At 53.0% G+C, this 20099-nt stretch overlaps 1 protein-coding gene and 1 long non-coding RNA gene across 2 annotated transcripts in view; both read right to left on the bottom strand.

Moving 5' to 3' along the window:
- ANO1 (anoctamin 1) overlaps positions 1 to 17191 on the bottom strand; it is a 218213-nt gene extending 201022 nt beyond the window's left edge. The window contains exon 1 of the mRNA XM_017948165.3: positions 16156 to 17191. Within this exon, the coding sequence (XP_017803654.1) occupies positions 16156 to 16204 (49 nt within the window). The 5' untranslated portion in view covers positions 16205 to 17191. The remainder of the gene's footprint in view (positions 1 to 16155) is intronic.
- LOC103877394 lies at positions 14513 to 16141 on the bottom strand. The gene is made up of 2 exons (XR_637053.3): positions 14945 to 16141; positions 14513 to 14848 (listed from the first exon to the last, which is right to left on the bottom strand). It is a non-coding gene; the product is annotated as an uncharacterized LOC103877394 (long non-coding RNA).
- Positions 17192 to 20099: the final 2908 nt, after the last annotated feature.

The raw sequence follows: 20099 nt of genomic DNA, 5'->3' as shown, positions 1-20099 counted from the left end.
TACAGTAATCACACAGCACAATGCTTGTAATTACAGAAAAATGGTTTCCCTTTTTGGCGAGGCGGGGAGGGAGGGAGAGAAGGCAGCTCTTGGTGAGGCCAGCACTGGTACTCATCCCCTGAATTGGGCCGGGTTTAAAATAGGCTTCGTAGGGTGAGGGCTTGGGACTGGCTTGGGGGTAGGCACAGCCCTACCCCAAGCTGGGGCATGATCAGATGCTGGGGCCTTGCAGGGACTCTGATCTTGCTGTGGTTTCAGCAAGGCCACCAGCACCAGCATCCAGGTCTCCTCTGCTCCCCAGTGCTGCTGGGTCTTAGCAGATGTCAGCTCAGAGCTGACTCGGCCCACAGGCACACCACCTGCAACCACACCCCTTCAGTGCATCCCTCTGTGAATTTCTCCTTTCCTCAGTGACCTTCTCTGGACCCTCAGATGACTCAGTACAGGCCAGACTGTCACCCACACCCTGCCCCCACTGTCACTCGTCATCAGAACACATACAAGGTCACAGGTCATTTAAATGCTGATTTCTCATAATCTCCGGAAGTCTGTTTTCAGTTCGGCTTGGCTTTGAATGCCTGCCACGGGCAGAGCCCTTTCTCAGGTTGGCAGGGAGATGGGAGGCGCAAAGGTGAGCCAAACAAAGCCCCAGCCCTTCAGGTCCAGTCTCCAGCCCGGAAGAGTGAGCAAGGTGGTGCAGCTGAGCCTACGGCCTCTGCAGCCTAACAGAGTCAGTCCCATCTCGAACAAGTTTCTTCTCAGCACCTGGGTTTGTGCATCTGTAAAATGGGTCTTGGCGACAGGTTGGAATTCTGTAGGGACAGGACAAGAATTCAGTTTCCAGTCCAAAACCTGATGCACTGTAGGGTCTAGAGGGCATGTTTTCCATCATCTTCATCCCCGTCAGATAGGGCAACGTGGTAGACCGCTGAAATGCAGGTGGAGGCTGCTCCCGGAAGAGCAGATTGGAGCCCTTGGTGGGCCCTGCCCTGGGGTGATCTGAGGGTGGGTGGGTTTTTCCAGGTGGAGGGTGACTTATAGGGGGTTCTGGCAAAAGACTGGGTGGAGGTACCGAGGTGGGGAAGTGGGCACCCAGACAGGGATGGGAGCAGCCCAGCGTAGCAGGTTCAGGTGGAGCATCTGGCGAGTAACGGGGGGGCCCCTGGTGGCTACACTCAACAGGGTTCAGGGGGTCTTGTTTGTAATTAAAAATTTCACTGGGTTGAGATTCACGTAAGATAAAATTGATCATTTTTAAGTGTTCAACTTGGTGGCATTTAGTGCATTCGCAGTGTTGAGCAGCCACACTTCCATCCTGTTCCAGAATATTCCCATTCCCTCAGAGTGCAGCTCGAACCCGCTAGCAGTCACTCCCCATCTCCCCCTCCCCCAGTCCCTGGCAACCACTGGCCTGCCTTCTGTCTCTATGGATTTATCCTTTCTGGACATTTCGTATAAATGGAATCATACATTACATGGTCTTTCGTGTCTGGCTTCTTTCAAAATGTTTGGCGTTTGCTCCACATTATAGCATGTATCAGAATCACATTTCTTTTTATGGCTGAATAATATTCCATGGTCTGGGTGTACCACAGTTTGTTTATCCATTTCTTCATGGATAGCCATCTGGACTGTTGCCAGAGGGTCTTTGGAAGGGACTAGAAAGAGCCCATGAAGGCGCCTGCAGGGGCTGGGCTGGGGTTGGACAGATAACTCAGTGGCTGTGCAGGGCTAGCGGGGGAGGAGGAGGGCTGGGGGCAGCTGCTGTGAGCCCAGCCTCCGAGGCAGCTGCTCACCACCGATACCAGGGGCTCCCAGCAGCAAAGCACTGTTGCTGGAGTGACAGTCCTGCGCTCTGATACAGAGGACCTGCAGCTGGAGCAGGCTTAACTTGCAGAGGGGCCCTTGGACAGATGAGGCAAGCTCTCCGGGCTTCTCCTTAGGCAAGTCTGCTTATTTAACAAACACTTAGAGAGCACTTATTGCGTGCCAGGCCCCGTTCCAAGCACTTAATAAATATCGGCTCATCGAATCCATGCGGCAACTCTGCGTAGCACATGCTCCTATCGTTCCTACTTTACAGATGAGGAATCCGAGGCTCAGAGAGGTGAAGTGACTTGCCCAAGGTTACACAGCAGTAAGTGGGAGAGTGGGACTTGCACACAAGCAGCCTGGCTCCAGAGTCTGTGCTCTGCTACTGAAAGGTAGAAACCCAACGTTTCCCAAAATACCAGTCTTCCAAGCTCCAGTCCCTGGTTTGAGCCAGATTCATGATCTTCCTATGTCATAACTTCCTTCATATTTTTCTTTAAACCCAGCTCACTATGTCACATTTTATTTATTTTTTATTTTTATTTTTTTGTAAAGGAGTCTCGCTCTGTCACCAGGCTGGAGTGCGATGACGCAACCTCAGCTCACTGCAACCTCCGCCTCCCGGGTTCAAGCGATTCTCCTACCTCAGTCTCCCGAGTAGCTGGGATTACAGGCACCCGCCACCATGCCTGGCTAATTTTTGTATTTTCAGTAGAGACAGAGTTTCACCATGTTGGCCAGGATGGTCTCGATCTCTTGACCTTATGATCTGCCCGCCTTGGCCTCCCAAAGTGCTGGGATTATAGGCGTGAGCCACCACACCCAGCCCAGACTGTATTTTTTAATTGTGAAAAAATGTACATGAGATAAGTTGATCATTTTCACCATTTTTAAATGTGCAGCTCAGTGGCATTAAGACCCTTTACATTGTTATGCAATCATCACAGCCATCCATCTCTACAATTTTTTTTTTTTTTTTTTTTTTTGGTTTTGAGATGGAGTCTCGCTCTGTCCCCCAGGCTGGAGTGCAGTGGCCAGATCTCAGCTCACTGCAAGCTCCGCCTCCCGGGTTCACGCCATTCTCCTGCCTCAGCCTCCCGAGTAGCTGGGACTACAGGCGCCCACCACCACGCCCGGCTAACTTTTTGTATTTTTTAGTAGAGACGAGGTTTCACCGTGTTAGCCAGGATGGTCTCGATCTCCTGACCTTGTGATCCACCCGCCACGGCCTCCCAAAGTGCTAGGATTACAAGCGTGAGCCACTGCGCCCAGACTCTACAACTTTTTTATCTTCCAAAACCTAAGCTCTGTGCGTGTGAAGCACTCACTCCCGTTCACCACTTCCCTACCTGCAGCCCTGGCACCACCATTCCAGTTTCTGTCTCTGTGAATTTGGCTGCTCTGGGGACCTCAGATAAGTTGGACCATGTGGTGTTTATCTTTTTGGGACTGGCGTCTTTCCGTTGGTGTAATGTCCTTAAGGCTCACCCATGTTGTAGCCTGTGACAAAACTTCCTCCCTTTTTTTTTTTTTTTTTTTGAGACGGAGTCTTCCTCTATCACCCAGGCTGGAGTGCAGTGGCGTGATCTTGTCTTACTGCAAGCTCCACCCCCCGGGTTCACGCCATTCTCTCACATCAGCCTCCCGAGTAGCTGGGACTACAGGTGCTCGCCACCAAGCCCAGCTAATTTTTTTGTATTTTTAGTAGAGACGGGGTTTCCCATGTTAGCCAGGATGGTCTCTATCTCCTGACCTCGAGATCTGCCCACCTCAGCCTCCCAAAGTGCTAGGATTACAGGCGTGAGCTACCACGCCCGGCCAATTTCCTCCCTTTTTAGGGCTTGTAGAACTTTACTTTTAAAGAACCCAATATCAGTACTGAAAGTGGAGAGGAAGAAGCACTGGCCATGAACAGAAGTTTCAGAAAGCACCATAAGAATGAGCTAATGTTATTCAATTCCCTGGGATACCCTGGGGAGGCCCTGAACCAGGGCACGGCACAGTTGGCCAGGGAGATGGGTGTGCTATGGAGGCATGAAGGACCTCCCGGCACCAAGCTGAGACTTTCTCCACGACATCCCCGAAAGACAGCAAGAGATGTGCAAGTTGAACTACATTCTCACCACGTGTTGCAATTCTCCTATTGGCCAAGTCCTTGTGCCACTTCACATTGGTTCGCTTTGCCCCTAAAAGTGTTTTGCAGGGCACTCGTGGCTGGGCTGCTGCATTTGGAGGAAAAGGAAGAATGAGGATCACTTCTGTGTGTCACGCAGGTTTTGTGAGCCGACTCTGAGTCCCTCAGACTTGATATCCTCCTTTTAAGATGTAGGGAGAAGTCCCCAGGCTCAGAGAGCTTGGACAATGCCATGAAGCTAGAATTAAATAACCACTGGATTGTTTTTATCTCTGTTGTCTCATTCGTATGAAGTATGAATTCTCGTTCCCGCTTACAGCTGAGGAAACTGACGCAGAGGAAGAATGGCTTGCTCAAGTCCACGCAGCCGGTAAGCGGCAGAATTTGGATTAAAATCCGGGTCCAGCTGATTCTAGAGATTTCTAGTCAACTCCCAAAGCTCCTTCCGGAGCACCATGCGAACGTTCTGCTTATCCTTCTGGAATCTGGAATTGACCTGGGTGCACTCAACACACCGGTTGTAAAATGTTATTACCAGGGGTAATAAGAAGGGTATAGAAATAATAGGAAAAAGCCCATCTTTAGTCCCTGGTAATTTACTACATTCAAAATCCGTCTGCAGGCCCTTGGCCTCTCTTCAACCTTTCTTTGTTTGTTTGTAGGGCTGAGACAGGTGAAAGGCCTGAGGGAGGCCTCTCAGAATGGAATCTTCCAGGTATGACTAACACCTAGAGGCCTGTTTACCATTAGAGGTTGCCTGTATCGCTTGAGTTTTTGGAATTAAACTGACTCTAATTAATGGTGCAAATATTTACACTCAATATATGGTCAAATAAAACACAGCCTGGTTGTTTTGGCTTAAATAGCACCGATGCCAAGGCTCTTGGCAATAAGACAGAGGTGAGATTACGAACTCTAAATAGGTTTGTAAGTCATTATTCGAGGATGGTAGATTCGTAGAGAAAGTGCTTTCTATAATTGAGCACACTTGGGGGGTTTTCTCCTCACAAGGTTATAGGAATAATTCAGTTCGTCCTGAATAGACAGATTAGGCTTCCATCCAGGAGTCCATGGGAGAATAACTCTCTAGAAAGGGACACCTCACATGCAGATTCATTTACAAATAGGACCATCAAGAAGGTGGCCTGGGCAGGGTGCGGTGGCTTACGCCTATAATCCCAGCACTCTGTGAGGCCAGAGCAGGAGGATTGCTTAAGGTCGGGATTTGGAGACCAGCCTGGGCAACATGGCAAGACCCCACCTCTACAAAAAATGCAAAAATCAGCTAGGCGTGTTGGCGCACACCTGCAGTCCCAGCTACTTGGGAGGCTGAGGTAGGAGGATCACCTGAGCCCGGGAGGTCAAGACTGTAGGGAGCCGAGATCATGCCACTGCACTCCAGCCTGCGCAACCAGGAGTCAGACCTGTCTCAAGAAAACCAAAAACCAAAAAGACAAGAAAAAACACAGAAGGTAGCCTGCAGGCACCCAGTCCATCCGCTTCTAGGGCTGGGCCCTCTCGGAGGTGCTCTGCCAACAAAAACGCTTGCTGTTTTCATCAGACCCGAGGTGGCAGCCTGGTGAAGTGGCCCATGGAGTGGCTCCAAATGCCGCCCCCTTCCAGAAACCAGGACAGCACAGCCCAGCACAGCACAGCACGGCGGGTTCTTTGCACAGGCAGCAGCGTTTGTCCCCAGGGTCCCGCCCTCTGGTTTAATGTGGGTTTAGGGGATGCCAGTTCCCAGGGAAAGAAAACACCAGGCCGAGCTGCCCTGGGGACACTGCCCCGCCTCTGCTCTCAGAAACCCTCCTTTGGGAAGCTTTTCTTGACCCCCTCTCAGCCACAGTATGCAAATGACAGCCCCTCAGGAGAGGACCATTCACAAAACCTCTGCTTTGGAGAGGGGAGATAATGCATTCCCAGACATCTGAAGGGAATCTGAGAAGGAGAAGCTAAACCCGACCTCAGATCTCTCCAAAGCCGCTCAGAGCAGCCACGGCCTCCGCCCCCGTCTTCAGGGCGCTGGGTCTCGCACACAAAGCCTTGGGGCTGCAGTTGTCTGGGGGACTGCCCTGGTGAGGAGCTGGCTGCACTGTCCTTGAAATCAGAGGGTAAGTCTGTGTCCCCAGGCCACCTTGGCAGGGATGGGCACTGTCCCCCTTATGACACATTTGATCTCTCACTCAGGGAAGGAGCCAGGCAATGCCCAGCCCTCAGACCTAAGGGCCGCACTTGCACCGTGCTGATGGCCTGCTCATTGTCAGCTCTGCAGGCTGGGAGGGCTGGGGGCCATCTCATTTTGAAAGGGTCACCCTGCCCCCCACCCACTCACACTGCTCTGTCAGGAGCACCCCCGGGTGCTCAGGTCCTTGCTGCAAATAGGGAGCTTGGGGCTGTGGGTGAGACTTGTCCGTCCATGACCACGTTTCATGGTTTGGAACATCTGACTGCTTACAGCGTGTAGACTGTTTCTGTGGTCTTTGAGTGTGGTGGCTGGGACCACCAGGGATGGACTGGAGCCTTCTGACTGTGACCGTGCACACAGAACAGGACTCGCTAGGGTCGCCCAAGCCAAGGTTGGTGTGACAAGTTGGGTGACACCTGGGGGGCTACACCTGGCCCCCCTCTTTTAACTTCACCCTCAAGGATTTCATACCATTTCTGGCGAGCTGGTTGGCCACCTCCCTGCTCTGCAAGATGAGCTCCCTCATGCTTAGAGGAGCAGAAGACAGGGGGTGTGCATCAGACCGCCTGGGGCTGGCCTCGTCACTCACCAGGGGACCTCAGCAGAATCCTCATCGTCTTCCAGGAATAACAGCAGCCCCGGGAGCAGCCATCTGTATATCCATGCAGGATATACAGCATGCCCATGTACATCCCGGGGGCATAAACATGAAGCCCACCCTCGCCAGGGACCCAGCAGACACCAGGCCTGACCCCTTTCGAGCCCCTTATATTCTTAGCCATCGTGTAATTGTCATGGCACGTGCCGGTCAGGGCCTGGCAGCCTCTGCAGAGGCTCCGCATTCATCTTATCCAGCTGCCATAGCAGATGCCGCAGACGGAGTGGTTGAAACCACAGACACCGTCTTCGAGGCTGAAGGCTGGAGTTGAAGGTCAAGGCGTCGCAGGGCTGGTTCCTCCTGAGGCCTTTTCCTTGGCTTGCAGACGGCCACCTTCTCCCTGTGTCCCCACGTGGTCATTTGTCTGTGTGTGTCCTAGTCTCTTCTTCTTAGAAGGGGCCAGTCCAGTTGAATTAGGGCCCACCTCACAGCCTCATTTTAACTTCACACAGTTGCATGCTGAGGTCCTGGAGGTCAGGCCCTTAACAGGAATGTAAGGGGACACATTTCAACCCATGACAGGAGTTATTAAAAGGACCATTTACAGAGACACGGCCCAGGTGAAGAACAATCAGCAGTGCATCCATGGCCCACAGCGTGATGGGGACAGGCGGGCACAGTCCCTAAAGGCCAGTGTTTCCCCCACCCCAGGGCGCAGAGGACAGCCAGGCCAAGGGCGGGGCTGGGGGCACCGCGGGTCTCAGCACAGCGTGGTACACGAGTGTTTTGTCCTTACCTATGTGTGCAACACCATCAACCAAAACAATATCACGCCAAGTTCTACTGCCATGCTCCTGCCAGTCAATAGGATTCTGGACCAGCTGTGCTAAAATGTGGGTTATATCACCTGCCAGGTGGTACTGGGTTTCGCTGGCTGGTGAGCTCTGGTTCCGAGACCGGGGGGCTGCTTTGCGGAAGTTGGTCCTGGAGAGTGGAGCCAGAGCCAGAGAGTCCCACAGCTGCCAGTGGAGGGGGTGGGGGCGAACCCCATCAGGATGGTTTGTACATTTCTTAGGACCAAGTGAGGAGGTGTCTCTCTGGCACCCCAACTGCCCACAAGCTTCTGTGCTAGAAAGAGCCCAAATCACCCCTGAAGGGGGCTCCAAGGGTGGCCCTCAGGGGCTCGCTCAGCTCCCTCAGGTTGGAATCCTCCTTTCTACAGAAAGGCGCCAGTTCCCTCATCCCCCGCTTCAAAGACAGTGAGGACCTGTGGTTCTTAGTGGGTCCGTGGGCGGCTCTCCTCTGGGGACTCCTCAGGGAGGGTGTAGAAGGCGTTTGTCATTTTGGGGAGAGGGCTGTCCAGCCCCAAACTCTCCTTCCATTTGGGGGATCCCCCGCTGGAGTCAGATTGACGGGTACAGAGCTCCCTGTGGGGAGCGGGGTAGGCAGGCCACTGCCCCATCTCCCTGGCAGCTGGGCCAACTGGACAACGTGGACATGGGACCCAGGTTTGGCCAATCGGGTGTGCCCATGAGAGGCTCAGCCTCTGGCCCGGAGAGAGCAGGTTCGGATTCCCTTGGTGCCCTCAGTGGTCATGGCAGCCACGCGCAGTGGTGGGGCTGTCCTGCAGCAGCGTGGGGTGGGACGCCAGCCCCTCCTGCTCCAGCCCCTCCCATAGCTGCCTCTCAGGGCTTTCCATCCTAGTCTTTTTCAGATGAGAACCAGACTGATCCTGTTGCTTGCAGCCAGGAATCCTGACCCACAGAGAGCAGAGCTCTCACTCCTGCCCAGAAGGCTGCTGGTCTCGGCATCTTCCTTCTGAGCCACAGGTGTGGCCCGATTTCATGGGCACTAAATTGTAGAACGGCTCGTGTTTCTCTCCTAGAACTGGCTGCTGGGAGGCTCAGAGACAACCTGGGGAGGTGTGCTGAGCAGGTGATTAGGGTTCCAGGTCACCCACAGGTGAGTCCCCCATCCCTGGGTCCAGGTGTCAGGGCCAAGAGCATGAGGTTCTGCTGGCCGAGAGACTATGCTGCACGCCTTGGACCAGCTCAGCCATCTTGGGCAGATGCCTTTTCCTTTTTGTGCCTCAGTTTCCTCATCTGTAAAGTGGGCGTTCATGGTAGTACCTAACCCAAGGTTTGTCATGGAGAACACATGACCAAAACCAGGTGGAACAGCCTGTGTCTTGACCATAGTAACCATTTCTAAGTGTTAATTAAATATTGTTGTTGTTGTTGTTGTTGTTATTATTATTATTATTATTATTTTGAGACAGAGTCTGGCTCTGTCTCCCAGGCTGGACTGTAGTGGATCTCGGCTCACTGCAACCTCTGTTTCCTGGGTTCAAGCGATTCTCCTGCCTCAGCCTCCCGAGTAGCTGGGATTACAGGTACCCACCACCACACCCGGCTAATTTTTGTATTTTTAGTAGAGACAGAGTTTCGCCATGTTGGCTAGGCTGGTCTCGAACTCCTGACCTCAGGTGATCCACCCACCTCGGCCTCTCAAAGTGCTGGGATTACAGGCGTGAGCCACTGTGCCTGGCCTTAAATATTATTTTTAATATCTGACTTTCTGAACCTTATCTTCCCTGTGCCTCATTTTTCCTTGTGAACTTCCAGATTGTCTTATTTTTTGAGGAATTAAAAACATGTTGGTAAGCTACCTTACAACCTTTTTGGAACCAGAAGGAGTCTAAAGGCCTGCAATAAAGTAGATGCTCTGTGATGCCTCAGGATAACTCACTAGATCCCGAGACAGGAGGAGCCAAAGCATTTTTCCTGTGTAATAGAGTCTCTCAGGGCCAGTGGAAAATATTTAGAAAAGTGGAAGATGTCAGCCAATCAGCATTTCCTGGAGCACCTCCGATCCCTCGGACACAGGTCTAAGTGCTGAGTGATTTTTTGAAAAAGTCTCTGCTTTTATGAAAAGTATATTTTTATGCGGGAGAAAGAGAATAAGCAAATATATCATGCCAGATCATGAGGGAGTTTTGAAGAAAAAATGAAGCAGGGTGAAGGGACAGAGTGAGATGCCAGAGCCCGGCGCCGTGGCTCACGCCTGTAATCCCAACACTTTGGGAGGCCGAGATGGGTGGATCGCCTGAGGTCAGGAGTTCAAGACCAGCCTGACCAACATGGCAAAACCCCGTCTCTACTAAAAATACGAAAATTAGCTGGGTGTAGTGGCAGGTGCCTGTAATTCCGGATTCTCAGGAGGCTGAGCCAGGAGAATTGCTCGAACCCGGGAGGCGGAGGTTGCGGTGAGCTGAGATTGCGCCACTGCACTCCAGCCTGGGCAACAAGAGTGAAACTCTGTCTCAAAAAACAAACAAACAAACAAACAAACAAAAAACCCAGAGAGGGGCCGGGGAGGGTCCCAGTGAGGATGCGTGTGTGTAGAGCCCTGAATGGAGGCTGCAGGTAGTTCTGCAGGCATCTGAGGAAGAACATCTCGACCACGCAGAGGCCCTGAGTGCGCTGGCTGTTACCTTATGACAAGCTGACCTCTCTGAGGTGTGCCATCGGGGTAAGGACCCGAGTCCTCTTAGGTTTGTGAACTGTGTCTCCAGGCAAATGTTGATACAGCGTCTTTACACAGGAACGCCTTATCAAAATACAGTGAAATCACTAACAACAAAATCCAGTGGGTCATGAATTGTTTCACAGCTCCAGGAAGATGACACATATGATGTTAATGATAGCCCTTTACAGTTTTCAAAGGAAAAAAGTACACAGCAGGTGCGTGCCCGTACACCCTCCCCAGGAAATGAGGCATGCCATTGTCCACAAGGCGATTGTCTCATCAGTGAGTCGGTGCCGGCTGCTTGTGCATTTGCAGTGGCACTCATGACTTGCAGGACTGAAAAGTGTGTTCTCAAGTGACTGGACACTCATTTCAAAGAGAGTCTAGCCACACATGGCTCATACTGTACATTTTAGGCTGAGATAACGCCGGCATTTTCAACTGTAGCGTATTGGTTAACGCCCTGGCACAGAGAAATGCCCTTTCTCTGATTTCACCTTCACTTTTTTTTTTTTTTTGAGACGGAGTCTCTCTCTGTCACCCAGGCTAGAGTGCAGTAGCATGACTTGGCTCACTGCAACCTCTGCCTACCGGGTTCAAGCGATTTCCAGCTAATTTTTTTTTTTTTTTTTTTTAAAGTAGAGACTGGGTTTCGCCGTATTGGCCAGGCTGGTCTCAAACTTTTGACCTCAAGTGATCCACCTGCCTGGGCCTCTCGAAGTGCTAGGATTACATGTGAGAGCCACCAAGCCCGGCCTCGCTTTCACTTTTCTTTGCAATGGGAGACATTTCCTGAAGCAGCCAGTGTCTGTTTGGTTCTCTGCAAAGTAGGTAAGGGTGGAGTACAAGCCACCTTTCTGGCAGTCATGAGAGGTGAGAGTTACATGCGCTCTCGGGAGGCCACCCCTACTGGGCATCAAAGCTCATCCAGCATTACCCGCGGGCCTCCCCAGGCCTGCAGCTCTGCAGGTGAGGGTGGGCTTGATTCTCACGCTTGGCCTGCTCCGACAACCCCAGTCTATGGTCTGGGAAGCAAGACAGGGAGGCAGCCAGTGAGGAAAAGGCTGAGTATCTAAAAAATAAAAAAAAGAGAACGAAGACAGGGAAGACGAGGAGTAAAAAGAAAAAGAAAAAATGAAGGTTTTTTTTTTTAGAAACTTTTTTTAAAGTTTCTCTTTTTTAAGGAAAAGAGCAAAAGCAAGTCGCCTCTTTATACAAATTCAACCTGTTAAAACACCAGCCATCATTCAGCCGCTCAGCAAACACACAGGCCACGTGCCAGGCACAGTTCGAGGAGACAGAAGAGAACAGAACACACAGAACTCCCCGTCCTAGCAGAGCGTTGAATCTAGAAAGCTCCGTGAGGCAAATCGTGTGGAACATAGAATCACGCGTGGTCTAAGCTGGAGAGGACCCAGAGACCATGGGGATCAATTCTCCCCTTTTACAGACGAGGGAACTGAGGCTCAGAGGGAAGAAGTGAAACCCCAGGTCTCTAGCTAGTTGGTGCCCCCCCAGCACAGGGAATAGGAATTCCGTCCTGAACCTGTGTCACTCCTGAACCTGTGTCACAGACCGGCATTTCTCCTCCCCACCCGCAGTATTTATTCTTGGTCTTTTTCTCAGTAAGAGATTGCCTAGTTTTTACCTGACATGTGACAACCCAGAACAAAATCTGCGGGTCCCATTCTCTGCAGCCAGGTGTGGCCATGGGCTAAGTTCAGGCCAGTGGGCAGGTTCCGAGAAGGAAGAGTGCCTCTTTTTGCCCTTTCTGTTTCCTGCTGGCTGGAATGCATATGTGATGACTGGAGCCCAAGCAGCCATCTTGGGCCATAAAGTGGATGTCTGTCCTGAGCGTGGGAGGGCAGCCTGAGAGAACACAGGGTCTCCGATGACTGCACGAGGCCCCTACCCACCTTGGCATCCTGGAATGCCCACCTCTTGACAAGTTTTCTGTTAGAGAAATTAACTTCCACTCTTTAAAAGGTGGCGTTTCTGCCTCTCACTGCAGAATCAACGGAGGCCTTCCCTGGGTCCCCACTCCCTGCGAGGCCACGTTTGAACCCCTCCCTCATCGTGACAGACATGAGCAAACAACCCCAGAGAAGGGGAGTGACCTTCCTGAGGTCGCAGAGTTCCCCCTATGGAAACATTTCGCTTCAGACCTGTGTGAAGTCGTTGCTAAAGCAAACAGCCCCCACCTCCCGAGTGCCGGTCAGGAGCACGGTTCACGAACCTTTCCCAACATGACGTTCCCAGGAGGACTGATCCATGGGGCTGGTGACACTTGGAAAGTGAACACCACAGTGCTGTCAGCCCAGCTCCCGGCCCCGGGGGCTGCTGTTCCCTGTGGCTCTGAGAAAACCCTTCCCTTGAGGCCAAGGCTGGGGCTGGCACCGAAGCACAGTGCCTGGGCTCTCTACAGCCGCGCACACTGCAGCCACAGGGTTCTACTCAGCTTCTGATGTGGAGCCTCACCTCCTTGGGCTCTCCTTGGAAGAAAGAATTTCCCCCAGCCTTCCCTCCCTTGCCCTCCCCTTCCTCTCTTCCTATTTGTCTGCATTTCCTGTTAGCAGAGATTCTCTCTGAAGCTCTGAGAACGCGGCACCCTCACCCCTGCAATTGCATGGCAATTCCCCCCCGCCATCTGGCGGGATCCCCTTTCTGATTGATGGGGAGGGACACAGTTCATCCTGGCCATGCTCCTGCATCCGGGTCTCTTTTTATTTATTTAGTTTTTTGAGACAGGGTCTCACTCTATCACCCAGGCTGGAGTGCAGTGGCACGATCTTGGCTTACTGCAGCCTCTGCCCCCCAGGTTCAAGCGATTCTCTTGCCTCAGCCTCCCGAGTAGCTGGGACTACAGGTGCCCACCACCACGTCTGGCTAATTTTTGTATTTTTAGTAGAGATGGGGTTTCACCATATTGGCCAGGCTGGTCTCAAACTCCTGACCTTGTGATCTGCCAGCCTCGGCCTCCCAAAGTGCTGGGATTACAGGTGTGAACCACCGCGCCCGGCCACATCCAGGTCTCTTGAGGCTCCCAGACTGCCTCTTTCTCTTTACCCCGAGACCCCACAGCCGCATTTCACAACTTCTCTTGGCAGAAGGAAAGATACGCTCTCCCAGGAGAGCTGGACACTCAGGTTCCTAGTCTAAAGACAGACAGGGGCAGTAACCAGAGATAGAAGCCTCTCCCATCTCCAGCATCAGCTGGTGAACATGACCAGAGAAAGCGCGGCCACTTGACTCCAGTCCTTCTAGGAGTCTCATTCCCATTTTTCTGGAAGATGGAGCTGAGAGCGGAGAGACTCCCCAGATTCGCCGCAGGTCAGTCCCAGCACCAGGATCCAGCCACATCTCAGACCAGATCCTGTGGTTCTCCTACCACCCTTCTCAGCCTCTGCCCTAGGAGGAAGGCTACTATCCACGGTCCCGAAATAGAGTCCCTGGGGCATTGGTGACAGCAGGAGAAGGGGCACAGCTTCCCACCGGCAGCCTTGCACCCCAGCCCCTTGTGAGGGACTCTCCCCATGGCCCTGCAGCCCTTGCTGCCCCATGGCTGTCTAACATCCTGAAGGGGATCCCACTTCCATTCAGCAGCAGCCACCAAGAAAACCATGGCTGGCTTCATTTATACTAGAGTGTGACTGACTGCCACATATCTAACTGCTCCTCTCTGGAGAGGCTGGGGCTGTAATCTGGGCTGTGAGAACCTAGAGGTTAGTGACACAAGAGTGAAGACTGGAGGGTGCAGCTTCCAACAGTGCAACAAAGGATCCTGCCAGGGCTCCCTCAAGGGACAGCCCTGTGTTGCCAGCACATACTGAAGGCTAGGTCCAAAGTCCGTGGGCTGTGTAGTTGGCATAGGAGTACCATTCCCTGCTGCGCCTGGACAGAAATCCTGTCCAAGAAGAAGAGGTGGAGGCTGGCCTCTGAGCCCCCTCTGCCCTTGGAGGTCCAAGTGCTCATGCCCTCTAAGTGTGAGTGGCTCAGACCACCTGGGAAGGGATCCTGCCTGAGGAATGACAGAGTGATGTCACCACATCCCCACATCCCAGCAGGGCCATCGGGGGCCACCGAAGAGGAAATGGGTCCTCGGACAATCTCAGTTCAGGGATCACAGAACTTTGGCAGCACTCTGGAGTCATTTGAGGGCTCCTTGGTAAACATTTTATTGCTTAATTCACATTCCTCCTCCCTCTGTGTTGACTCTCTGACACGTTGAGAACAAACCAAAAATAAAAATCAGCTCTTTTCCAGCGAATTTGCTCATTTTTGCAAATGCTCACCCTGTCTGCCTCTGCCTTTGGAACTTGCTTCCAAAGGAAGCCAGAGGGCCCCAGAGGCAGAGGGTCGTTCCTGGGGGCCGTTCCTACTTTGGCCCAAGGGGTCTCTAGGAAGGCAGCTCCCCACCCACCGCCGCCCCTGGCTCAGGCCTCCCTCAGGGAGGCACCAAGAATGGCCTCCTCCTCCTGCTTTGTATTACGGGAGATGACGTTCCAGCCAGTGTTCCCGAGTTCCCGCAGGGCCAGGGGAAGGCGGCCAGCTTCCTCATTTGCTCATCCGTTCATTCATTCACTCAATAAACCTTGGGATGAAGGAGGGGGCTGGTCGGATAAATATAGTGTACCCCAAAGCCCCCCGCTCACCTCCCTGATGCCAGGATGACCCTCAGACACCCCACCTCCACTGAGCAGGAGTCCCTCTAAGACAAGATCAATGCGAGACACAGCAGGCCCAGCAGTCACTCCGAGTGTTGCCGAAAATGGAATCTCTCATCCAACAGGGACCCAGGCCCAGAGAGGTCAGTGAACTGCCCAAGGCCACACAGGTAGAACAGGGCAGGCCTCGGGATAGGACTGTGAATTCTCAGCCCCTCTTTTCAACGTCTCCTTTCTCTGCACAGAAGACTCTGCAGAGGGACATCTAGGGTTACTCACAGCCCTTACCGGACAACTTGTGTGGCCCTCAGGCAAGTGACTGGATTTCTCTGGGCCTCAGCTTTACTCTTGTGTAAACTGGGGCTGTGACCGCATTTAGCAGGTGCCAGGCCCTGTGCTTAGAGCCCTTGGCATGTTTTAATTTATGCACTTTCCCTACTCCAAAGTCCTCTGGGGTGGATGCCATTATTAGCTCCACTTACTGATGGGTAAACGAAGGCAGAGAGAGAGGCGAGGCAACTTGCTTTGGGTGGCCCAGCTGGTGAACAAGAAGTCTGAGATGGAATGTAAGGCCTGGCCCCAAAGCTTTGAGCCATCACCGGCATCTGGGCCAACCTCCTAGGACCTGATGAGGCTCAGGTGCATCATGGCTGAAGGCTACGCTTGGAGCCTGATGCTAGCGAATGTGCGATCCAGGCTCTCGGAGCCTGATGCTAGCGAATGTGTGATACAGATAGCACGTGGTTCTCCAGGGAGCGCGTGGACTGTGCCCTCAGGGGACATTGGGAAATGTTTGGAGACATGTTTAGGCTGTCACAACAGAGGGTAGGGGTGCACTGGCCTCTACTGCATGGAGGCCAGGGATGCTGTAAACGTTCCCCAGTGCCCAGAACACCCCCAAGATGAAGAATTGTCCCCCTGCAGGGTCGCCGTACCGAGGCTGAGCAGCTGTGAAGTGATTATTGTTCTTAGCAGGGGTTGTTTGCCACCCAAGAAGGTGCCCGCATCAACTCGCCCGCTGTCAGGCCCTGCCCACCCTGGGGGCACCTCTCTTGCCCTCAATCAACTGGGCAGGGCGGGGCACTGCTTTGAAATTGGCTCTCTGGGTCCTCCCCATGATCTCTGCAGGGTCCCAGAGGGACAGGCTGGGTGTCCTGCTTGGGTAGGGTTGACAGCAAGTGACGCTTCCCTTGTCCCCCGCCTCTCACCCCCGAGGCTCCCGCCCCATCCTTACCAGCCAGCAGAGGGTCCAGCGCTGTCTCCTCCATCGCTGTTTCCTCCATCCCACTCACCTCCCACGTGCTGGCCTTGGGCTTCCCAGTGGCAGGTCCGAATGCCGGGACCACCCCACCCGGCAACGCAGCACCTCCGCTGCTGGAATCTCAGGTGAGGTGGTGGGGGCTGCTCCCAGGCCGCTCCCAAATTTTGCAAGTGGAATTTGCAAAATGAGTCAGCAGGGCAAGAAGGCTGAAAGCCAGGTGGTGCGTGTGGGTTAATCATTACCCCGTAGACATTTCCCCTGGATGCCAACAGACCCCTGAGGGCAGGGCCTCCTCCAGCCACGCCCATGGTCATGGGTGTCCCATGACCGCTTAGCTGTGGACAGCCGGGGTCAGTGCCCAAGGACCCTGTCTCCCTCCAGGGTACGGCTTCAGTTTGGAAAAGCCAGGGTTGCAGGTGGCCCTGTTTCACAGCCTGCCTTAACCTCCTGAGCAGTGACTTCCATTGCGGGGCCTCCCTGCCGCCCTTCCCTGAGCGCCTCCTCTGCTTCCCGCCCAGTGTTAGGTGCTTAACCTCCTTTTTTTTTGGATATTCTTGCCAACCCTGCCCTGAGGAGCTGTATATCTCCATCTCACGAAGCAGCATGGCAGGGCCCGGGGAGGGCCTTCGGGAGGGGTTGTGTGGAGCAGCAGAGCCGGTTAGGAGCGAGGAAGAAAATAGGTCATAGCAGGTTCTTTCTTTCCTTGGAGTCTCTGTTTCCTCAACGGATACATGGGGTCCCAGCTGCACCTGCTTCGCGGGGCTATCCTGAGGATTAAATGAGGTAACGAGGGTAGAAGGCTGAGTATGGGATCCCAGCACACAGTAGGTGCTCAAAAAATGTTGGCTGATGTTCGTGTCATGGGGTTGTGTCCAGCAGGCCAGGAATCCTGGTCTGGTTTGCTTGCTGATGCGTCAGCACGTGGCCGGTGCTGGATGAATTTCTGCTGGGTGAATGATGATGCCAAGTGACTTGACCAAGGTCCGTGCAGGCCAGAGGCTTCCCCAGGGTGGGTCTCACATCCAGTGATGTCACAGTGGAGGCTGGGCGCGGTGGCTCACGCCTGTAATCCCAGCACTTTGAGAGGCTGAGGAAGGGGGATCACCTGAGGTTAGAGATCAGCCTGGCCAACATGGTGAAATCCCGTCTCTACTAAAAATACAAAATTAACCTGGTGTGGTGGCGGGCACCTGTAATCCCAGCTACTCAAGAGGCTGAGGCCGGGATCACTTGAACCCGGGAGGTAGAGGTTGCAGTGAGTGGAGATGGTGCCACTGCACTCCAGCCCGGGCAACAAGAGTGAAACTATGTCTCAAAAAACAAAACAAAAAAAAAGAGTGACACTTGGTCCCTGGTGTTATTGGTTGCTGGGAAAGGTACATTGCACTTCTTTCAGGCAGTAAGTTTAAGGCAGCAGTAGCTGGGTGTGGTCAAGGGGCTCTGCCCCACATTGCCCCCATGGCCACCTGCCGTGCTTGACAGTCCACCATCATCATAGACTCAGGGATGGCAGAGCCCTAGCAGCAGTGACAGTGGTGACAGCATAGTCACCCTGCACACATGCTGCTCACCTGGTGGGGAAGGTGTGCACATCGGGTGGGGCCATGAGAGAGGAGGTGGGAGACCCCTCCAGGGGCTGGGGGCAGCTCTGAGCTGGCAGGGTGACTGCCAGGGGGTAGCAGGCAGGACAGCTGAGGACACATTTGCTGCTGACCTCCCCAGAGGTTCACTCTGGGCTCAAGAATTTTATTCTGCTTGGCTATTCGGCCGCTGGGGATCCATCCTATATAACCTCAGAGATTCGAGGAAGGTAAACTAGAAGCTGTCATTGGCAAAAGATGCAATAATACATTTCACTCCTTCCCTCTTTCATCCGTTCTCGCTTTCAGAGAGAACCTCTCCCAAGCACCCAAAGGTTCTACAAAGGGTGTCCAGGTACAGAGAGAAGAGATCAAAGTAGACGCAGTTCCCACCCTCATGCAGTGCCTGGGGAAGTGCCCAGGGTCTCATGGGACAGGTAAAAATCCTATTTTGAAGGTGAGATTGATGCTGTTCCACTGTGTAAATCTATGCCCTCATCGCGGCTCCGTAAACGTGGTCTCTGCAGGCAGTATTGAGTTTTGCTGAAGCTGCTAGAATTCCCCTTGGAATTTTCTTAGCTGGAGGTTAGGCTAGACCCCATCCAGGGTGCAAATGCCAGCAAGTTGAAGCTTTGTTTAGCATTTAAAGCCTCCTAATGGGTTTTAAACATTTACACTTGTCTTATTATTAATCCCAATTACTGAAACTCCACCCTGCCAACTGTGTCTCTCGTTTTATAAATACTGTCGGGACACAAAGGTTGCCCAAGGCTATTAGCGGCAGCAGCAACACGTCTTATTTGCAAAAGAAAGTTTGCAATAAATTCTCAGGGGAGAAAAAGGCACCTCACAAATGGAGCTCTGAAATTTGCCCTTTAAGAAATGCCTCTGCTTTCGCTCAAGCCCTAAAATAAATTTTCAGGGGCTCTCCCCGCCTTTAAATCATGAATGTGGAAGTTCAAAACCAGGTTCTGCCACTCAAGGGAACCGACGGCCTGGGGTTGAGACTGGGCCACCTCTTGGGTTTTAGTGTGTATTTAAAAAGTGACACATGGTTGTTTCTGTAAGGAAATTATAACTGGCCTTGGACAGAGTTATTGGACGTTGGGAATGGAGCCGCAGCGAGAACTGCATTTCTTCCCAGTGCCTTCCAAGCTGCCCGGTCCAGGGTCTGCTATAAACAGTGAAATGTAATATTGCCTTATTTGGTCACAGAGCCAACCTATCACTTGCAGAGGCCTCTTTGCCTTTGACTTTGTGAGAAACGATTAATCCTGTGTCATTGTTGGCCAGGCAGAGGGAGTGTACATGCCGCCCAGGCTTCAAGCCCCCCATTTGGATGGAGCTCCCAGAGTTTGATAGGTTTTTCGTGCATTTTTCGTGCACGCAGCTGGGGGTGCTGCCTGCACTGGGGAAGCAAAGGACCTGGATCCCAGGACCTGCAGGATTTTGCAGAAGCAGATTAGGTGTCAGAAGAGCCTTGTGGGTTTCTTTTCTTTTCTTTTCTTTTTTTTTTTTTTTTTTTTTTTTTTTTGGTGCAATGTATAGGTAACTTACACAGATTTTTCCCCTCCCCCTCCCCTTCCCCTCCCTCCTCCTCCCCCTCCTCCTCCTTCTTCTTCTTCGTCTTTGTCTTCTTCCTCCTCTTCCTCTTCTTCTTTTGAGACAGGGTCTTGCTCTGTCTCCCAGCCTGGAGGGCAGTGGTGCCATCATAACTCACTGCAGCCTCAATCTCCTGAGCTCAAGGGGTCTTCCCACCTCATCCTCCCCAGTAGCTGGAACTACAGGAGTGTGCCATGACACTTGGTTAATTTTTAAAATTCTTTATAGAGAGGGGGTCTCACTACACTGCTCAGGCTAGTCTGGAACTCCTAGGCTCAAGCGATCCTCCTGCCTTGGTCTTCCAAAGTGCTGGGATTACAGGCATGAGCCACCATGCCTGGCCAGTTTACACAGATTTTATAAAGCAAAGCTGAGTGTCTCAGAGCGGAGCGGGGCGCAGGGATGGCAGGTGTCCCTGGGGTTTTGTAGTGTTTAGGGAACGCACAACCCGGGCAGGGCAAGCGAGAGTAAGACCATCAGGCTCAGGGCTTGCCACCTGCCATGCACCCTGGACAGAGCGCATTGTGTAGAGGAGGGGATGGTGGGTTTCCATGGGAGGGGCTTGAACCTGGGGCTTGAACCTGGGGCCTGTTGGGAACTAAGCAGAGGACTCTGTTTCCCCCGCGGAGCAGCTATCTGCTGAGGAGGCTGCCCAGAGAGGGCCCCGTGCAAGTTCCCCGTGGGGCCAGCTGCCTGATCCCCTCGGTGCAGGCACAGGAGAGTCCCTTGCGCCTC

This window comes from Papio anubis, chromosome 12 (assembly GCF_008728515.1).
Source record: "Papio anubis isolate 15944 chromosome 12, Panubis1.0, whole genome shotgun sequence".
Lineage (NCBI taxonomy): Eukaryota > Metazoa > Chordata > Mammalia > Primates > Cercopithecidae > Papio > Papio anubis.
This window is presented reverse-complemented; position numbering and strand designations above follow the sequence as displayed.